The 22,835-nt window shown below is 39.0% G+C and overlaps 1 protein-coding gene across 1 annotated transcript in view; it reads right to left on the bottom strand.

Moving 5' to 3' along the window:
* Nucleotides 1-22,835, bottom strand: part of atrnl1b (attractin-like 1b) — a 1,024,737-nt gene that overhangs the window by 760,908 nt on the left and 240,994 nt on the right. The window contains exons 13-15 of the mRNA XM_059947922.1: nt 13,671-13,789; nt 5,938-6,070; nt 4,950-5,131 (exon numbers count right to left, since the gene is read on the bottom strand). Of these exons, the coding sequence (XP_059803905.1) occupies nt 4,950-5,131; nt 5,938-6,070; nt 13,671-13,789 (434 nt within the window). The remainder of the gene's footprint in view (nt 1-4,949; nt 5,132-5,937; nt 6,071-13,670; nt 13,790-22,835) is intronic.

Raw genomic sequence — 22,835 nt, 5'->3', positions numbered from 1 at the left:
AACCCTTCCTTCCTGCACCATGCTCTCAGCCTCGTATTAATGTGCATAATCATTCTATTCTTCGCCTCACTCGCACGTGGCACAGGTAGCAATCCCGAGATTGTCACCCTGGAGGTCCTGCCTTTCAGCTTCACTGCTAACTCCCTGAACTCTCTAAGCAGTTTTATTTTATTTATTTTATTTAGAGATATTTTATTTTATTTATTTTATTTAGAGATATTGTGGAATAGGCCCTTCCAGCCCTTTGAGCCGTGCTGCCCAGCAACCTCTGATTTAACCCGAGCCTAATCACCGGACAATTTACAATCACCAATTAACCTACTAACTAACCGGTATGTCTGGATTATGGGAGGAACCCAGAGATGCGGAAAAAACCCACACATTCTGCAATGAGGATGTATAGGCTTCCTTACCGATGATGTCAGAAATGAACTCCGAACTTCAGTGCCCCGAGCTGTAAGAGCATTCTGCTAACTGCTTCGCTACCACGGCACCCAGTTCTATTCATTTGATTAACTGGCTTCTTTCTTATGCCACAAACAATGGGCAGTGACGTTCACTCCAAATTAGAATGAAAATGGAGACACTTGCACTGTGTTCTGTTATATTCAACAAACGTCCATCATAAAAGCAGCCACTGCAATATCCTTAGATCATTAACACTAACAAACATACTTCCTATTTTATATAAGCATCATAAATGACTTATTAAATCTGCTTTGTTGTTAAATTGAGTGCATCCTTAATTTAAGGAAATATATGTTTTTCCCTCCCCAATACATGCATCATCATTCTTTGATATTCACTTACTATCTTTATGAAATATCAGTTCTTGTTGGTGCGAAAACAAAATCAAAGTATTACCAAGTTACACAACTTGGTACTATTTTATTGCCTTGAGTTTAAGTTAAAATGGTTAAATCAGTGCATTGTACAGGTGTCAAAATAATATGACACAATAGAAAGAAATATTAGTTACCTCAGAACCCACCCCAGGGTAATAAGATTAAAGTCTCAGCTTTCTGCTGGGTAAAAAGATCAAAATAACACCCTGTAGTCATAGCTTCGAAGTACAAAACTGGCCACTGTTGACAAATTCACAAATCCAGTCATCTTATGTGAAAAATAAAACATGCTAACTCTTATTTAATTCTCACTGTCAACATTTAACTACTAAATCATACAAAGGCCCAGATATACCCCATATTTCACCACAAAACCAGTTATATTCCGATCAAGGTAACAGTTCCCTTTTCCTCCAGGCCTTCCAACATCACTGCTTACGAATAGAAAAGGAGGTATTGCAGAGTTGAAAAGGCAAATCTAATTCAAGAACACTCTGCAGTACAGAAACTTAATAGGATCCAAAATGAAGCATGAGTCTTCATGTATAGCAGGGGTTCCCAAACTTTGTAATGCCATCAACTGTGAGTTCCTTAGACTTCAGGGTGGGAACCCTTGATGTATAGATACTTAGATGAACTTGCTTGCTTAGCATTTTTGGGGCAAAGTTGAGAAAAATTATAAATACATGACAAAGCATAACTAGTCTTAGAACTAGCCCAATTTCCAATGCAATTTAGCTGAAATCTCTCATTGTTCTATGGGTATGGCTTTTGGCAAAAGGGTGTGCGTAATTGGCAAAAGGATATAGCAATCTTCAGAACATTATAGTCCAATGTATTAGAAAAATTGCTAGATGGAAGATATAAGCACTGGTACATAGATGAAATAAATGAAATAATTAACAGTTTCAATGTACTTGTTCTGTCTGTGTACCAATCCCTCTATCATACATCTGGCCTTTATTCTTATATAGATAAACCTATACAGATGGATGTAGGAGCTAAAATGGAGAATTTGAAGGGGAAATTGGTAGTAGAGAAATAATACAAAATGATACAGCAGAGAGTACAATAATCATAGAATTCCACTCAACTGCATGTTGTTTGAAAGGGTGAATCAGTTGTTCCCCAAGGCTCTCAACTGATATTTACTGACAGGAGCTCACCAATGTACATCATGCATCAACCGCACAACGCACCAATGACAGGTGAATTCCTAGGGAAGTGGGGGAAGATTATGGGAGAAAACAAGGTCGATGAATGACAACTGCGAGTTTCTCATTAGGATATGATATCTATATAAAGAGAGAGGCAGGTCAAACAAGAGCACATTAGAGACATTCTTGCCTACAATGTACTTAAAATAACAAGGCAAGACAAAAAGATCATAATGCTAACTGCCAAGACTAATGATGGTCTATAAGCATTCAAATTACACTCCAGAGGACAGGTTCAAAGCCAGAATATATTAAGCCAAGATTAAGGGATAGAAAAGGTGCAGAAGTATTTTTGAGCATTTAGTATGGATTCTCAAATACGAGGGGTGATTGATAAGTTCATGGCCTAAGATAGAAGGAGTCAATTTTTGACAACCTAGCACATTTATTTTTCAACATAGTCCCCTCTTACATTTACACACTTAGTCCAGCAGTCACGGAGCATACGGATCTTGGACCTCCAAGAAGTGTCCATAGATGGGTGATTGATAAGTTCTTGGCCTGGTAGAAAGAGATGAGTTATACAGCTCTCGTTACATGCACATGCAGTTCAACTCTTTGAGTGATTATGCAGAAAGTTTGAATTTAATAACTCATCTTCTACCTTAGGCTACAAACTTATCAATCACCCCAATGAGTTATTAACTAAGTAAGTAAATGTAGGAGGGGACTATGTTGAAAAATAATGTACTAGGTTTTCTGAAATTGACTCCTTCTACCTTAGGCCACGAACATCAATCACCCCTCATAATAATGGGGTAGAGATGCCAATCTACAGGCAAATATTAAGAGAGTCACAGAAAAAAAAATAATAAAGCAGAGGCAGTGAACAGTCTGCTTTCATAAGTGATTGATTGTGAACATTCACACAAGAGTGCACAGGTGTGTAAGTACAAGGTAAAGAGGAAAAATAAAAAAGTTAAGAGATTGGAAGGAGAATTCCTGAAATGCATGTAATATTAATTCAAGAATGAATTAAATACAAATACATTCAGTTTTGTAGAATGAAATAGGGCAATGTGACAGATATCATAATCATACAGAAAATTTAAAAAGGAAATCCCTTGCAGTGGCAGTACGAATCACCTGTTTGCATCATCGTAGAGGATGAAGCTAACATCTGTATTGCTCTCAAAGCAAGGCAATGCTGTTTGTGTGGCAGAAGGAGGTGCAATGTAGATCAGAAACTATAAATTCTAATATAACACATAGCAGAATGGATCTATCCTTTGTTTTATCTCAATGTGTTTTCCAGCATTCCCAAGACTCCTGATGAAGGCTCTCTTGCCTGAAACATCAACTGCTTATACATTTTCATAGATGCTGCCCGATCAACTGAGTTTCTCCAGCATTTTGTGTATGTTGCTGCAGATGAGAACTGTTTGTACAAATGAGAAGAGAAAGTTGAAGAGTGAATTAAACTGAATAGCTCATTCCAAGAGGCAACACAGGTACAACTGACCAACAAGTCTAGCCTGGACAATGCTATTATCATCTCTCACAGTTTTGGTTACAATTGTTCGCAAAGATATTAAGAAGTAGGGATAAATACTTCTGAATGTTGCCATCAAGTTTCTTAAATGTCAGACACTAGTGCATGCTGAAATTCCAAATGCGATAGGGGAACTCTCCAAAGAATAAGCTCATGCTTCGCACCAAAAAAAATTTGCAGTATTTGATATTAAAAAATCATGATAACTCAGCTTCAAACCTAAGGGCTGAAATGAAAAGAATGTCTAAGAATTTAATCTTAATAAATCCCTTCTCTCTTTTGTGTCAAAAATTTTATTAAAAAAAGTTGCTATTCCTTCAGTCAGGCAAGACTAAAATTTCTACCATTTGTTTCCTACAGAGATTTACCACCTTCTGCTCACTTACCAGAACTTTAAGAAACAACATATAAAAGAGTGTTTCATTTAACAGACATTTGAAGACATGAAGTCTATGAATAATGAATAAGAAAACAAAAAATAAACTTTATTCTTTGGCTTTTATTCATTGTGAATGTAGTTATGACAGACAGACAGACATACTTTATTGATCCCGAGGGAAATTGGGTTTTGTTACAGTTGTACCAAACAAGAGTAGTGTAGAGATATAGAAATATAAAACCATAAATAATTAAATAATAACAACAACAATATTATTATTTCAAATAGGATAAATACTCAGATATTTCATGCAATCTACCTTGATTTCACACCAAGAGTGATGAGCTGTCATTGTGTCAATTACCCTGAAAACAATGAGATATTATGCCCACTGGAATGTTTCAAGTCCAACTTTAGCTTTTACCACACACTTTACAGCTAATGAAAATTCATCTCCACACGTTCAAATCAAAAATTGCCCAAGTTTACTCTCTAACACTTGTGGCTTTGTTTTCACATAAATAGCAAAACCACAAAAGCATGTTAGAGCATGTAAGATTTGCAAATGCAGGAAGAGTGAAAATTGGTTCTCATTATGATTGTGGGTTATTAATATAATATTGCTGAACATTTTTTTCTAATCGTAAGTTTAAAAACAACTTCTATCAATTCTGTAATAAACATAATGCTTCTTTTAAATATATTAAATTATGCATTCTTCACAGCCCCATTTCCTGTATGAACACGGATCAAGATATAAATTCATACATAATGAATGAATGAATAAATTAATTAATTAATTAATGCTGATAATGATTCATATACGTCATGACTACACTGATCTGACCAAGTTGGATCCTATGACACAAAGTGGCCTATCAAAGATAGGACTATATTTTAGTTACTACAGAGCCATAACAATTCAATATCACAACTTCTGGATGTATTGTAGTACTCATTCTATAAATGTGAAAAATATCAGATACATAGGAAAATACATATTCAGCTTTAATTACCTGAACTGTGTACTTGTGCAGCTCATCCAAGACAAATTCAACTTCCTTTGAAGTGGTAAGAGATGCAAGATTCCCATTAAGATTGTAACAATAAAGTTTGGCATTATCATAGTTTTCTCTGCTTGCGTTAATCCGGAGACAGATATCACCAACATGGCTCCAACCTTCTCCACAAAGATGAGCTGGGAAGTTAGAAACAAAAATTCATAGTTCAAAGCTGCAAAACACTCTGAAATCACAAGATCACTTCCAAATCACTAGCATTGTGAAACAATATCCTATACAGACCACCAATTATCCAAGATCAGATGACAATATGCCAACTGCAAATTGCAGTCCAACATTATTTACACAGTATAACATGGTGTTACCCAAGTACATTGGGGAATAGGTTCTACCAATTCAAATGCTCACTGAAAGTATTGATGGAGGCACTGAGAGCACAACATGAAAAGATTAGGAGGGAGTGGGGATGGGGAAGGGTAAAGAGTTGGAAATCATTAAAATAATTAAGAAATATGGATTGAGGAAGAACAGGACTCAATAACATCCATATATGAACTGCAAAGAGCCAGGCCATACCAAATGAATAGAGGATAGAAGTAATAAAGGGAAGTGGGAGAACAACTAGGAACAAAACACCAGAGAAAAGGGTATAGGGAAAATCAGGAAAGAAATAGAAGAAGCAGGAAATAAAACTACGGTTGTCAATAAGATCCACAATTAGACACAAATAATATGAACTCCCTCTCCTTCTCTACCTCTGCATTGGTGATTTCTTTTTGTAAATCAATGGTTAACAACAACAAAATATATTTATTTATTTATGGAATTGTAATGACCATATCAACCACATGCCAAAAGAATTATCAGAACCAATCAAGCCAGATGTAACAACATAATGATTTTTCATTATATATTAAACATAAGATAGACCCATGAAATACAGTAATTTTCACATAGATGTGATGGTTTGCTTAATTATTACCTGGCAAAGCTCGACATTCATGGTTCTGCTGATCCCACTGACAATTCAGCTTTGAAGAGCAGGTCTTGCAGTTTGTGAATTTGCTACAAACATGTTCAGTTCGTACACGACATTTGGTATAGCTTGTCACAGACTAAGTGAAGAAATATTTAATGTAATCATTGGAAACCTTTATACTTCTTAAAAATATCCACATGAAATCCTAGATATAATATGCATAATATCAATAACTTAATAACCTAAATCACAGCTCACTAATAAATATATTCAATACTGTTCATTATATGTTATAGCTTGTGTTCTGCAGCTCCAAACATCAAAGGGTAAAGAGAATCATTAGGAATGTACTTAGTTTAAGTACAATAATTAGAATGCAACAAATAAACATCAAAAATTATTGATGAAAAGATGCAAGTATTGTAAACAAACACACGTTGATTTCAAGGTTAATAGATGTAAGAGAAAGACTCAATTGATGAAGGTAGAAGGAAAAGAATGCTGAGTATGAGTTTGAATCTGCCATGACAAAGTGATATAACACTGGCATAAACTCACGATTTTCAAATCACTTGCTATTTTTCAGTAAGCTTTCCCTGTTAGAGACAAATAACCTGATGGGAAACTGGGGAAGTGGCTGTACGGAGCACAAAAGAAAAATGAAGCAATTCCATTATAAGAGCAAAAAAGATCAGTAAACATATTTTCAGTATGATTTAACCCGGATCCAATTAATCTCAGCCAACATTGTTAGTACCACACCGCAGTAAAATTGCTAAAAGATTTTTTGAATTCATTTGTGGGACACTATCAAGGCCAAAATTTATTGACTATCACTATTACCCTCGAATGATAGTGATCTTCCTTTCAAATCTCAAAAATTGTTCCAGTAAAGTCATGAATCAGAATCAGGTTTAATATTACTGACATATGTCACGAAACCTTTTTTATGGCAGCAGAACATTGCAGACATAATTTTTAAAAAGCTATAAATTACAGTAACTATAAATAACAATAAGTATATACTAAAAATCAAATTAAGTAGTGCAAAAAGAGAGGGAAAAATAGTCACAAGGTGTTCATAGATTCATTGTCCAGTCAGAAATCTGATGGTAGAGGGTAAGAAGCTGTTCCTGAAATGTTGAGTGTGTGCTTTCAGGCTCCTGTCTTGATGGTAGCAATGAGAAGAGGGAATGTCCTGGTTGAGGAAGTCCTTATAGTTTTTTTTATATTATACCCTGCATTGTATTGCAGGCACAAAAAAAACCCACAAATTCCTTGAGTGATAGTGATACTAAGCATGATTCTGATTCTGGACCTGGTCCCATAGCTTTACTCCTCTACACTTGCACAGATGAGTGCAAGTGTGCAACCAAGTGCAACTCTGAACTGCTTATTAATAGCTACTTAGGTCCTTTTTCACCAACCTTGCCTTATTCAAGACTTCAAAATGCTGACAATATAGGACAACTGAGAATAAAAGTGACATTCTCCAATACTGCATGCCAGCAACTTTTGGGCGGTTCACCATTGTATTCATCTTTGTTCATGTGACAGTTTGATACCACGAAGCAGTTTACCAGGCAGCACAATCAAAGCACAGAAAGAGGCCCTTTGGCCCACTAAGTCTATGCCAGCTACCAATTACCCACTCACAATAATCCTACAGTAATCCCTTTCTCCACACATTCTCATCAACTACCCCCCAATTCTGGTGCTCACCTACACTAAGGGGATAATTTACAGTGACTGATTAATCTACTAACCACAAATCTTTGAGTTTTGGGAAGAAACCAGGAGACAAAGACTGTTCAGGAGGCAACTTCAAAACTTAATACCTTGCCGTCTGAAGGAACTGCCACAATGATGGACTGATAAAGTTTAGGAATGTGCAATTAGAGTGCAATTATGTCAGAGATTATAGAAATTGATTATTTAAAGGAGATTACAGGGATAGGGAAGGCAACACCACAGAAGAATCTGAAAATAAGGATGAGAATTTCAAACTCGAGGTGCTTAAAACTGAATCAGCAAGCAGACGGTGATGAATGTAGTGCAGAACAGTTGCAGCATGATGAGTACTGGCTAAATCAATGTGGCTGCGCCTGGGCCTGAGAGAGAGGACGTCAATATTTGACCGATTAAGTGCCATGCCTGTTTGGAAGGTCAGATATGCCCTGAATTGAGGTGGTGAGACCCAGGCAGGAGGCAATACCAAAGCAGCAGGGCCTAGGTCAGAGGGTGAGGAACGACTCACTGTTTGGTCAATTTCAGCACTGGGCCAGATCAGAATCAGAATCAGGTTTATTATCACCAGCATGTGACGTGAAATTTGTTAACTTATCTTTACTTATACGTAATATAGAAGAAAAATAAAATAATAGATAGATAAATAAATACCAAATAGATCTTACTCAGTATACACAGTATATGTATATAGGTTAAAAATCGTGCAAAAGACAGAAATACTGTATATTAAAAAAAGGTAAGAGTGTCCAAGGGTTCATTGTCCATTTAGGATTTGTATGGCAGAGAGGAAGAAGCTGGTTCTGAATCACTGAGTGTGTGCCTTCAGGCTTCTGTACCTCCTACCTGATGGTAACAGTGAGGAAAGGACATGTCCTAGGTGCTGGAGATCCTTAATAATGGTTGCTGCCTTTCTGTGATGACCTGGGTACTTCATGGGCTAGTACCCAAGATGGAGCAGACTAAATTTGCAACCCTCTACAGCTTCTTTCAGTCCTGTGCAGTGTTACCCCCATACCAAACAGTGATGCAGCCTGTCAGAATGCTCTCCACAGAACACCTATAGAAGTTTTTGAGTGTATTTGTTGACATACCAAAACCCTTCAAACTTCTAATAAAGTATAACTGCTGTCTTGCTTTCTTTATAATTGCATCGATATGTTGGGACCAGGTTAGTGGTGGGACCACAGGCAAGGGACTTAGCAAAGTTACTCAACTCTGTGCAGGTGATGCCTCCCTCCCAGATGCGCTGAACAACTTCTACGTTCATTTTGAAGCAGAAAATGACGTGGCGGTGAGGAATTCCACCCCTCCTCCAAGTGACAAAGTGCTGTGTCTCACCTTGGCTAATGTGAGGAGAACCCTGGTTAGGGTCAACACACTGAAGGCTTCTGGACCAGACAATATTCCTGGCAGAGTGCTTAGAGGATGTGCAGACCAGCTAGCAGTTGTTCTCACTGACATCTTCACCATCTCCCTGAGCAGTGCCATCGTTCCAATGTGCTTCAAGGCCGCCACCATAGTCCCCATGCCGAAGAAGTCTTCAGTGTCCTGCCTCAACGACTACCGTCCCGTTGCACTCACATCCATCATCATGAAGTGTTTCGAGAGGCTCGTCATGAGGGGTATCAAGACCCTACTGCCTACCTCACTGGGCACCCTGCAGTTCGTGTACCATCCCAACTGTTCAACAGACGATGCCATTGCCATCACCCTCCACCTGGCCCTAACCCACCTAAACAAAAGGCACGTACATTCAAATGCTGTTCATAGACTTCAGTTCAGCATTCAACACAATCATCCCTCAGAAACTGATTGGAAAGCTGAGCCTATTGGGCCTGAACACCTCCCTCTGCAACTGGATCCTAGACTTCCTGACTGGGAGACCTCAGTCAGTCCAGATCGGAAGCAGCATCTCCAATACCATCACACTGAGCACTGGGGGGGTCCCTGGGGCTGTGTGCTCAGTCCACTGCTGTTCACTCTGCTGATCCACGACTGTGCTGCAACACACAACTCGAACCACATCATCAAGTTCGCCAATGACACGACCGTGGTGGGTCTCATCAGCAAGAACAATGAGATAACATACAGAGAGGAGGTGCAGCGGCTAACAGACTGGTGCAGAGCCAACAACCTGTCTCTGAATGTGAACAACACAAAAGAGATGGTTGTTGACTTCAGGAGGGCACGGAGCGACTACTCCCTGCTGAACATCGACGGCTCCTTGGTAGAGATCGTTAAGAGCATCAAATTTCTTAGTGTTCACCTGATGGAGAATCTCACCTGGTCCCTCAACACCAGCTCCATAGCAAAGAAAGCACAACAGCATCTCTACTTCCTGCGAAGGCTGAGGAAAGTCCATCGCCCATCGCCCACCCCCCATCCTCATCACATTCTACGGGAGTTGTATTGAGAGCATCCTGAGCAGCTGCATCACTGCCTGGTTCAGAAATTGCACCATCTCGGATCGCAAGACCCTGCAGAGCACAGTGAGGTCAGCTGAGAAGATCATCGGGGTCTCTCATCCCGCTGTTACAGACATTTACACCACCCACTGCATTCACAAAGCAAACAGCATTATGAAGGACCCTGTGCACCCCTCATACAAACTTTTCTCCCTCCTGCCATCTGGGAAAAGGATCCAAAGCATTCAGGCTCTCACGACCAGACTTTGTTAACAGTTTCTTCCCCCAAGCCATCAGACTCATCAATACCCAGAGCCTGGACTGACACCAACTTACTGCCCTCTACTGTGCCTATTGTCTTGTTTATTATTTATTGTAATGCCTGCACTGTTTTGTGCACTTTATGCAGTCCTGGGTAGGTGTGTAATCTAGTGTAGTTTTTTGTGTTGTTTTACGTAGTTCAGTGTAGTTTTTGTATTGCTTCATGTAGCACCATAGTCCTGAAAAACATTGCCTTGTTTTTACTGTGTACTGTCCCAGCAGTTATGGTCAAAATGACAATAAAAAGTAACTTGAACTTGAACCTGAGTTTGTGGCCTGCAACTAATGGGCTCCTAGATTGGCTACAGTAAAGACTGGCTTGGTGGCTGTTAACTCATTTTCACTAACTTCACTTCTAAATGTTATTTGCTTAATTTTACTGTTTGCATGATTTGTTTTATGTTCTCTACGCACTGGGGATTTGACAGTCTTTTTCTTTAATGCATGCTATGGGTTTTTTTTGTTTTGAGGCTGCCTGTGAGGAGATGAATCTCAAGGTTGTATATAGTTTACATACTGTGATAATAAGTGAAGACTGGTAGCTACAAAGCCATGATTTATGGGTTTTGCAAGTAGATGATCTCAGGGAGAGTCAGAGACAGGCAACATTCTGGCAGTGGAAGTACTCAGACTTACTGATGACATGGATAGTAGATCCTACCTAAATTGAACACTGAATATGAGAAAGTTGCGATAAATCTTGTGTGATTTTTAACAGCACCAGAAAGATAGAGTTTAGTGGATAGGTTATGCACGCCTCCAACTTGGGAATATTTAACTGGGATACAAACTACCCAATTAACAATCATTAATTTCACATAAATATTGATTCTTAACCAATGTAATCATTACTCAATTTTCAAAATACATTTACCACATAAGTGTACAGTACAGGAAGCCATTCTTCAATGCATCTGACATGATCCATTGTTTTGTTAAATTAACAACGAACTAATACCAACTTTCACATCAATTTATTTTACTTTTGAATATAATTGAATATTTATTTAATTCATCTTTGAAAAACACAATTCCTGCCTAAGGAAGGTCCTCTACCCATTGTATTTGCCTACTGCCACAACAGGTCTACAGCGGATGTAATCTCACTAGCTCACCACTCAGCCATAGACAGAACCATAGAACATTACAGCACAGAAACAGGCCTTCTGGCCCTTCTTGGCTGTGCCGAACCATTTTTCTACCTAGTCCCACTGACCTGTACCTGGACCATATCCCTCCATAGACCTCTCATCCTTGTATCTGTCCAAGTTTTTCTTAAATGTTAAAAGTGAGCCTGCATTTACCATTTCATCTGGCAGCTCATTCCACACTCTCACCACTCTCTGTATGAAGAAGCCCCCCCTAATGTTCCCTTTAAACTTTTCCCCCTTCACCCTTAACCCATGTCTTCTGGGTTTTTTTTCTCCCCTAGCCTCAGTGGAAAAATCCTGCTTGCATTCACTCTATCTATACCCATCATAATTTTATATACCACTATCAAATCTCCCCTCATTCTTCAATGCTCCAGGGAATAAAGTCCTAACCAATTCAACCTTTCTCTGTAACTCAGTTTCTCAAGTCCCCACAACATCCTTGTAAACCTTCTCTGCACCCTTTCAACCTTATTAATATCCTTCCTGTAATCTGGTGACCAAAACTACACACAATACTCCAAATTCAGCCTCACCAGTACCTTATTCAAACTCACCATAACATTCCAACTCTGGACAATTGTAATACCTATGTTAGGCTGCTGTTTATTAATTACAGCTCAGCATCCAACATAATCATAACTTCAGTTCTAATCAACAAGCTCTAAAACCCAGGCCTCCCTCTGCAAATGGAGCCTCAACTTTCTCATCAGGAGACCACAGTCACTGCAGATCAGAAATAACATCTCCTCCTCACTGACAATCTCAACATTGACACTCCTCACAGATGTGTGTTTAGCCCACTGCTCCTCTCTCTCTATACCCATAACCACGTGGCTAAGCACAGTTAAATCTATAATTTATCAATGACACCACTATTGCTGGCAGAATTTCAGATGATGATGAGAAAGCATACAGGAGGTGAGATGGGTCAGCTGGTTGAGTGGTCTTGCAACAACAATCCTGTACACAAAGTCACTGAGACCTAGGAATTGATTGTGGATTTCAGGAAGGGGAAGCAGAGCGAATATAAAAGCCCCCATTGGCCCGGACTGGTATTACTCACCTCTCTCCCCACTCAAGTTCAAGTTCAATTATCATTCACCCACACACGAATACAGCCAAATAAAAAAAGCATTCTTCTGGGGCCAAGGTACAAAATACATTACTAACAGCACACAACACACTACACCTAGCACAAATAGCATATAAGCTACAATTTTAACATGCATTCACAAAAAATAAAAAAGAAAGAAACCTCAACCTTCACTGGCACTGGCACACTGATCATTATTAACAAAGCAACACTGCTACTTCCCATAACTTTCATGCACGCTAAACACATCAATAAGGTGACGCATTATAGGTTTTAGGAAACTTACTCTTTTAAACTAATAACATGGATGTAGAGGAACTTTTTATTGTAACAATAAATTAAAAAGCAAAGCACCAGAATGAAAACACTAATTACCATTCTTCCCAACTGCTGTGTTCCCAATACTCTCTGCTCAAACCAAGCAATGGGAAAATAACTACATTTTAAAATAAAGTACAATAAACCTCGACAAGCTCTGCTGATTAAAGAAATTAACCTGTAATTATCCACTGACTATAGAGTATTATACTGTTAATGTATATAAAGTTGAAATTGTTTCTAAAACAGACTGATTCATTCATCATTGTGGAAGAAACACAAGGATATTATTCAAAGTTCCAAGAAACAAGCACAAATAAATCTTAAGATTGTTTAAGATTCACAAGCAACAAAGATTCTAAATCATAAACAGCATTCAACTGAGAATTCAATTGGATTTTAAGCAGCACTCCTAATACACACTGTGCTATAGGACAAACACCTGATAACATTCTAGCAAGTTTACACTACCTGTCAAAGGTCATGTCACACATTTTACTCAAGAAAACCCAAGCTGTACAAGAGAATTTGTAAGCTTGTTATGTTATCAATACTTTGTATTCACTAGAATACATGTAAATTAGCTAATATGCTAAACAATCCTGAGGTTATTTTAAAAAATCAATAGCGCCAGTTCAAAGTTCATCATGCAGACAATGTTTACAGATAGGTGATACAGCTTATACTTTAACCCACCATAGTGCAATTGCTGCCAGCGGAAATGCACTTCTTGTCCTCACACCACTGACACCCATTTGTATTTGCTGTGCAGCTGGCACAATCTGTATATTTGAAACATCCTTCATCTGAAGCTACTGCAATAAAAATTGAAAAATTAACGACGTTAAAGGATTACCATACAAAAAGACATTTATCCAAATATCCAAGTTACAGATCATTAACATAAGTAGACATTTGGAGTCACAAATATCATCACAATCATCATAATATTTTCAACAACTTGATCAAGTAGCATTTCTACTTTTTAATGAAATTGCTGCTTAAAAAAGGCACCGAATGTAAACCAGGAAATTATAGGCCTGTGAATCTTACATCAGTTATGGGAAAGTTATTGGAAGGTATTCTAAGGGACCGGATATATAAGTATTAGGATAGACATGGACTGATCAAGGATAGTTAGCATGGCTTTGTAGGTGGTAGGTCATGCCTTACCAATCTTATAGAGGTTTTTTGAGCAAGTTACTGGGCAAGTTGATGAAGGCAAGACAGTGGATATTGTCTACATGGTCTTTGGTAAGGCATTTGACAAGGTCCTGCATGGGAGGCTGATCAAGAAGGTGCAGTCACTTGGTATTCAGGATGAGGTAGTAAATTAGATTACACATTGGCTTTGTGGAAGAAGCCAGAGAGTGGTAGTAGAGGGTTGCCACTCTGAGTAGAGGCTTGTGAGTAATGGTGTGCCGCAGGAATCAATGTTGGGTCCATTGTTGTTTGTCATCTATATCAACGATCTGGATGATAACATGGTTAACTGGATCAGCAAATTGGCGGGTGACACCAAAATTGGAGGTGTAGTGGACAGCTAAGAAAGCAATCATGGCTTGCAGATGATGCTGGATCAGCTGGAGAAAGGAGCTGGAAATTGACAGATGGAATTTAATGCAGATAAGTACAAGGTGTTGCACTTCAGTAGGTCTTGCACAGTGAATGGTATGGCACTGAGGAATGTGGTAAAACAAAGGGATCTTGGAATACAGATCCATAATTCATTGGAAGTACCATCACAGGTAGATAGGGCCATGAAGAAAGCTTTTGGCAGATTGGCCTTCATAAATCAATGTATTGAGTACAGAAGATGGGATGTTATGTTGAAGTTGTATAAGATATTAGTGAGGTGTAATTTGGAGTACTGTGTGCAGTTTTGGTCAGCTACCTAAAGGAAAGATGGAAACAAGGTTGAAAGAGTACAAAGAAAATTTTGCAAGGATGATGCCAGGTCTGGAGGACCTAAGTATACAGAAAGATTGAACAGGTTACCAGTATATTCTTCAGAATGTAGAAAATTGATAGGAGAATTGATAGCAGTATACAAAATTATGAGGGGTTCAGGTAGAGTAAATGCAAGTAAGCTTTTTCCATTGAGAACGGCAGGGACTATAACCAAAGGTCAAGAGTTAAGGATAAAAGTTGAGAAGCTTAAGGGGAACTTGAGGGAAAACTTCTTCACTCAGAGGGTCTTGAGAGTGTGGAATGAGCTGCCAGCACAAGTGGTGCATGCCAGCTCGATTTCAATGTTTAAGAAAAGTTTGGACAGGTATGTGGATGGTAGAGGTATGGAGAGCTATGGTCCCAGTGCGGGTTGATGGGAATAGGCAGCTTAAGTGGTTTCCATACAGACTGGATGGGGTGAAAGGCCTGTTTCTGTGCTGTTCTTCTCTATGACTCTATGCCTCAGTATTTGAGATCCTGATCCCTGTAAAGTGGAATCATTTGTATTTCGAGCAGTTTTCATGTGAAGCAAATTAGAATAGAAAAAACAAAAGATTAGCACCTCACTTAGTGCTCAGAATGCATTCCCAACGATGAGATCACTAATATGATCACTGCTAAAAAGGGCTATTATTGCATTAAATTTTGAGATCAGTCACTGACAGTACTGTCATGTCAGGAAGCTGATTATTGGCAACCTGGCAAAAATCCTATGATGAATTGTCCCATGAGCAAAAAAAAAAATCTATTGAAAGAACTAAGCAGGTCAAGCATCATCTATGGAGGTGAAGGGGTGGCCATGTTTCAAATTCAGCATTTGCATGAGTACTGAAGAGGACAGATTATCAGAATGAGGGATGACATAGGAGCTGGTAAGTGATAGGTCAAATCAGATGAGGAGGCAATGATGGGCAGATGAAGGGGAAAGTTGCAACAACTTCCTCTATGGTAAGATGTGGGGAGGATTCCTGTTGACACTGATGTGGGGTGGGCAGGGATGAGCTGCTCAGATGTGGAACTTAGAGCTAAACCCTGGCATCATGCATTGACAGACTTCTCAGATCCACAGATCTGGACATGATAGAAGTTGCTGTTAACACCCTTCGTAACTGCACTTTGATGATTGATTCAAGTGTTTCATCATCGTGTAGAGCTGGTACTGCTAGCCCTGTCTGCCATCAATGCTCATATACAGCTTCTCCACACCGAGCAATGGACCATTTCATTACAGAGGCAAGGCCAACAGACAGCAGGACTTGCACCAGGTTCCCAACAGAGCAGCAGGCAGCCCAAGTCTGTGCCATTTTGTTGTAATGTACAGGTGGAGGATGGGGGGGGGGGGGGTGCAACTATAGATCTATTAGAATGTTTAGACTTTCAGACAAGATTGCTGCTATGAATTGGCACTCCATGATGTAACATTAAACAAAGCACCAATTTAGAAAACAAGTTAATATACATGCTCTGGCATTGGAGAGGGTCCAGAGGAGGTTAACGCAAATGATTCTGGGAATGAAAAGTTTAATGTATGAGGAGCTTTTGATGGCTCTGCACCTATACTTGCTGGAGTTTAATAGAATAAAGGGGAATCTCACTGAAACCTAACAATATTGAAAGGCCTAAATAGAGTGGATGTGGAGAGGATGTTTCCTATAGTGGGTGAACCTAGAACCAAAGGGCACAGGCTCATAATAGAGGGACATGCCTTTAGAACAGATGAGAATTAATTTCTTTAGCCATAGGATGGTGAATCTGTGGAATTCATTGTGTGTATTTAAAATGGAGGTTGATAGATTCTTGAGCAGTCAAGGCATCAAAGATTAATGGGAGAAGGCAAGAGGGAGGCATTGAGAGGGATAATAAATCAGACATGATGGAATGGAGGAGCAGACTCAGTGGGCTGAATTGCATTATTCTGCTCCTATATCTTATGGTCTTATATATTTACATGTGCATACTTATTCTAATATTGCAGAATGACAATTACTTAAAGACCTGCATATTGTTTCAATGTACTGGAACATAGTGTTCTGTTATGTTAACTGTAGATTAAATAGTAACCAGGTCTCTGAACTATCCCAATCTATTCTTTAACTAATGAATCATTTCTCTCTATTCACACTTACCCCTCCTCTTACAGTGCTCAAATGGCAATAGGAATGAAACTCTTCCCTCCTCTGTTTTTTTTACTCTCAAACCAGGTGCAAAAGGTACATAACAGTCCTAGAATTTCCTCCAAAGAAGCTGAATGTCAAGTTCAGAAATAAGCTTCCCTATCACCAAAAGGAAAATAAAATACTTGGAACAGTTTTTTTATTGTGGCTATTGTAACATGTAAAACAGAGCAACCAAATTCCAATCCTTAAGATCCCATGAGTTTAGAAGAATAGTAGGCTATGAATAATCCGAGGTAATTTCTAAAGTAAGTACATGTTCAGCACAGCATTGTGGACTGAAGAGCCTGAATTGTTCTGTTTCTATGTTTCTATGAGTTTGAGCATTATAATGATATTGGTTAAGGGATAAATGTTGACCAGAACACAGAACAATTCAGCACCGTACAGGCCTTTCGGCCCACAATGTTGTGCCAACCTTTAAACCCTGCCTTCCATATAACCCTCCACCTTAAATTCCTCATATACCTGTCTAGTAGACTCTTAAATCTCACTAGTGTATCTGCCTCCACCACTGACTCTGGCAGTGCATTCCATGCACCAACCACTCTCTGAGTAAAAAACCTTCCTCTGATTTCCCCCTTGAAAAAGGGAACTCCCAAATTCTTTGCCAAGTTGATGACATGGGATTTTTTATAGGCAACTGAAAACATTGGTAAGAATCATCTTAATAACTACCTGAAAGAGGATATTTTGCTATGATTTCAATACTTTTAGTGAATTGTATCAGTTGATGTTTCCTTGTGCCCAAGTCCCCTACATCTGAGTAAGATCACCCATCATTCATCTGAACTCTAAACAACATATACACAAGCTGCCTAGTCTCTCTTGATAGGACAACCTTCTCACTCCATGAACTATCCTGATGAATTCCCTTTGGGCTACTTCCATTGCTCCATCATTAATGAACTCCACCACCTAGGATATACCTTCTTCTCATTATTATGATCAAGGTGAAGGTACAGAAGCCTGAAGACACTCATTCAATGTTTTAGGAACTGCATGTTGCCCTCAGCCATCAGATTTCTGAACAGTCCACGGAACCATGGACACGACTTCCCTATTCTTCTTTTTTGCACAACTTAATTTATTTCTTATTGTAACTTAATAGTTATGTTTTTACGCCTTATTCTGCTGCGGCAGAACAAATTCCACAATGTATGTCAGTGACAATAAAACATTCTGATTCCTTGCTTTAGTAAGTGCACAATATTCAATTTTATGTAAAACATTTTTATTGTTAGAAAGATTCAAGTTTGTGATTGGATGTACCCAAGAGACTGGCTCAGCATTTACCAGCATAAATTGATACCACATTAATCCTCTGGAGTATTAAAACAGGATGAGAAAAGGACACATAAGAGAGCAAAAGTCAAAAAAGGCATAGAATCTTCCCAAATTAGTTATATAAAAACTTATAAATATATCTAGGCTTCCAAAAGTGGTGTCAACACCACTTAACCTACAAACAAAAACTGAAATGGAATAGATTTCACTTCAATACAAAGAAGTAGACATTCAATTCAAAACTCGTTCAGAGTTTTAAAAGCGTTCAGAGCTGATACCAAAGTGAAGTCTTTCTTTTCCACAAATTCCCACCCCTTGGCAGCTGATTTTGATTTCCTTTTGACTAATCCACTACCAAATTCTGAAAAGAACAAAAACTCAGCAGCAAACTTTCTAGAAATTTAAATAAAATATTTTAAGCATTAATCAATGAACAAATGAATTAACATTTAGAAATTTTAGGACTATAATTGGTTCTCTGGTGCTTGGGTTCCAAAAAGAAGCAGATTTTAATTTTAATGTTTCTGTGCAATAGTGTGTCAAATATCACAGACAAAAATTAAAACAGAACACAAAACATTGTTCTATTACAATTATTGTAGTTTTTAGTACACACTTTTGAGTCAGGAAATTGAAAACAGCTCAAAAACTTAAAATTGGGGCTAGTTAAGTGTAACCACAAGGTTAATTCTAAAGTTAATAGAAATTCAAAGCACATGATCAACCAATCATCTTTTCAATTTACCCACAGTTTATATAGTGCTCACTGTTGTTTCAAACATTTAGAATGTAGAATAGTACAGCACAGTACAGGCCTTTCGGTCCACAATGTTGTGCTAATCCTTAAACCCTGCCTTCCATATAGCCCCCCACCTTAAATTCCTCCATATACCTGTCTAGTAGTCTCTTAAACTTCACTAGTGTACCTGCCTCCACCACTGACTCGGGCAGTGCATTCCACGCACCAACTACTCTCTGAGTAAAAAACCTTCCTCTAATATCCCCCTTGAATTTTCCTCCCCTTACCTTAAAGCCATGTCCTCTTGTATTGAGCAGTGGTGCCCTGGGGAAGGGGCACTGGCTGTCCACTCTATATATTCCTCTTAATATCTTGTATACCTCTATCATGTCTCCTCTCATCCTCCTCCTCTCCAGAAAGTAAAGCCCTAGCAACCTTAATCTCTGATCATAAAGCATACTTTCTAAACCAGGCAGCATCCTGGAAAATCTCCTCCGTACCTTTTCCAATGCTTCCACATCCTTCCTATAGTAAAGCGACCAGAACTGTACACAGTACTCCAAGTGTGGCCTAACTAGTTTTATAGAGCTGCAGCATTACCTCGCGACTCTTAAACTCTATCCCTTGACTTATGAAAGCTAACACTCCATAAGCTTTCTTAACTACCCTATCTACCTGTGAGGCAACTATCAGGGATCTGTGGACATGTACCCCCAGATCCCTCTGCACCTCCACACTACTAAGTATCCTGCCATTTACTCTGTACTCTTCCTTGGAGTTTGTCCTTCCAAAGTGTACCACCTCACACTTCTTCGGGATGAACTCCATCTGCCACTTCTCAGCCCACTTCTGCATCCTATCAATGTCTCTCTGCAACCTTTGACAATCCTCTACACTATCTGCAACACCACTAACCTTTGCCATCTACAAACTTTCCAACCCACCCTTCTACCCCCACATCCAGGTCATTAATAAAAATCACGAAAAGTAGAGGTCCCAGAACCGATCTGACACCACTATTCACAACCCTCCAATCGGAATGTACTCCCTCCACCATGACCCTCTGCTTTCTGCAGGCAAGCCAATTCTGAATCCACCTGGCTTAAGAGATGCCAGAAACAGCCAGTAGGAAAAATGAATCGATTTGGAGGATGCAATCATTGAAAGCATTGAATAAAGACAGTATTATCTGCACCAAGTGGCTGCACTAATTTTATTCATTTGCAGTCAATCAAAAGAATATCACTGAGTGTTGGTTGTCCACTGTACCTAACAATGACAGTGAAGCCCTGTGCAGAAGTTTTTAAAGTGGAAAAGCCATTGCAGTCAGACAGTTCCAATCTCTCCAACTCTAAGTCCCGGTCCAGTGGTACAGGTAGTCATCACAAACTGAGGTGTTTCTTGGTTGTGATGGATAGCCATGACCACTTCTGTGCCTTATCAAGCCTTTCACACTCTACCCTGACTTCACAGTTATGTGCCTAATTCACTGGGATATGAGGTCTGCCAGCTACTCTCACTTGGTGTACCGGGACATGGCCACTGTCACATACAAACAGCTAGTTGGAGCCTCAGGTGAGAACTGAATGTCCAGTGGGGCCCAAAGGTAAATGAGCTATCCCAAAATGGACACAAGCCCCTTCACCAGAGGTGCTAGCTCTCCCTGAACACCCCATATATGTCAGCATACACTAGATGAATTCCTCCATTGATAACAATGAGGAATGTAAGAACTATTACACAGTTTAATAGTATTGTAGTAGCATTACAGGTGTTATAACTGTTATAATTTATACTATCTTTTATTTAAATGTATAATCTGTTACTCAGTTAAATGGGAGTTGGTCTTTTATACCTTTTGAACTATTTCCATTTCTTTTAAACTTTGGCTAATTGGGGAAGCCACTTAATTGGGCCAAAATGTACAGGTCCCAAGTGTCCCAATTAACTATATTTAGTAATTCGTGGAAAGTAATCCCAACAATGACAAAAGAAATCCCAATTATTCATTCTATTTTCCATTGCAACTTTTGTCCACCCTGTATTTATTCATTCAAAAATGTGGATGTCACAATACCTCTTTTCTGAACTCCATACTCTTCATACATCAAGGTTATTTAGGTTTTATCCTAAATATTAACTCTGTGAAGCTACTTTGGGAGCATATAATTTTATAAATATAAAAACACCATCATCCAGAATTGTTTGAAATCAAATGACCTTGTCTATTGTCTCAGTTTGTGCCTGCACCTGTATCACCCACCACACCTGACACTCCACTGCCACCCCTTTTGCAGCACTCTGCGCTCGCCATTCCCAACATCCTTTGCTCCTACCAGATTTACAAACTCTCTCTCCCTCCTAGTTGTCAAGTACAGTACAGCACAAAAGTCTTTGGCACCCTAGCTATATATCCGTGCCTCTGACATTTACACAATACAATGTATATATATAAAAAAATTAAATAATTAGTACAAAAAGAAAGGAAAAATCAGCAATAAGGTAAAGTTCATGGATTCACCAAAATCTGATGGTGGAAGAGAAGAAATTGTTCCTGAAATGTTGAGTGCATGTCTTCAGGTTCTTGTACCTTCTCCTTTACAGTATCAATGAGAAGAGGGCATGACCTGGGTTATGGAGGTCCTTAATGATGGATGCCACCTCTTTCAGGTAACACTTTTTGAAAGTGTCCTGCATGCTGGGGAGGCTAGTAACCATCGTGGAGCTGGTTGAGTTAACAAATATCTCAGCTTGTTCTGATCCTTTGCAGTGGCCCCTCCATACCAGATGGTGATGCAACCACTTGGATTGCTTTCCACTGTACATCTGTAGAAATTTGCAGGAGTCTTTGGTGACATATCAAGCCCCCTCAAAATCCTAATGAAATATAGCCACTGTCATGCCTTCTTCGTATTCCATCAATATGTTAGATAGATAGTCTGAGATGTTGACATCCAGGAACTTGAAACTGCTCACCCTTTCCACTTCTGATCTCTTGATGAGGACTGTTCCCCTGACTTCCCTTTCCCAAAGTCCATAATCAGTGATATTACTGATGTACCAACAATAGTTTTGTCAACAGCAAATTTATAGATGTTATTTGAACTGTACTGAGCCACACATATGTGGATGCAGAGAGAGTAGGGCAGTGGGCTAAGCACCCATCCCTCAGATAACTATTCATGATTGCCATCGAAGAGATTTTATTTCCAATCCACACAGCCTATGGTTTCCCAGTGAGGAATTCAAGTGTACAGTTGCAGAAGGAGGTACAGAAGACTAGGTTTTGGAGTTTGTTGCTTGTTGATTAGAACTGACATTGACCCATAAGTTAAAACTTAGGTACCTTGCAAGGATGAGTCAAATAATTTGTCAAATTTATATTTCCTAACACATTTAGAAGCAACATGAAGAAAAAAATTATAGATATGTTATGGAAGAGCATCACTGGTTGGCAAAAGAGGTGGGGGCGTGGCACTGTTGATCAGAGATAGTGTCAGGTAGAAGAAAAGGTGGGCGTCATGGAGGGATGGTCTATGGGTGGAGGTTAGGAACAGGAAGGGGACAATAACTTTACTGGGTGTTTTTTCTAGGCCTCCCAATAGTAACAGGGATATCGAGGAGCAAATAGGGAAACAGATCCTGGAAAGGTGTAATAATAACAAAGTTGTCATGATAGGAGATTTTAATTTCCCAAATATCGATTGGCAT

This window comes from Hypanus sabinus, chromosome 22, assembly GCF_030144855.1.
Source record: "Hypanus sabinus isolate sHypSab1 chromosome 22, sHypSab1.hap1, whole genome shotgun sequence".
Classification (NCBI taxonomy): domain Eukaryota; kingdom Metazoa; phylum Chordata; class Chondrichthyes; order Myliobatiformes; family Dasyatidae; genus Hypanus; species Hypanus sabinus.
This window is presented reverse-complemented; position numbering and strand designations above follow the sequence as displayed.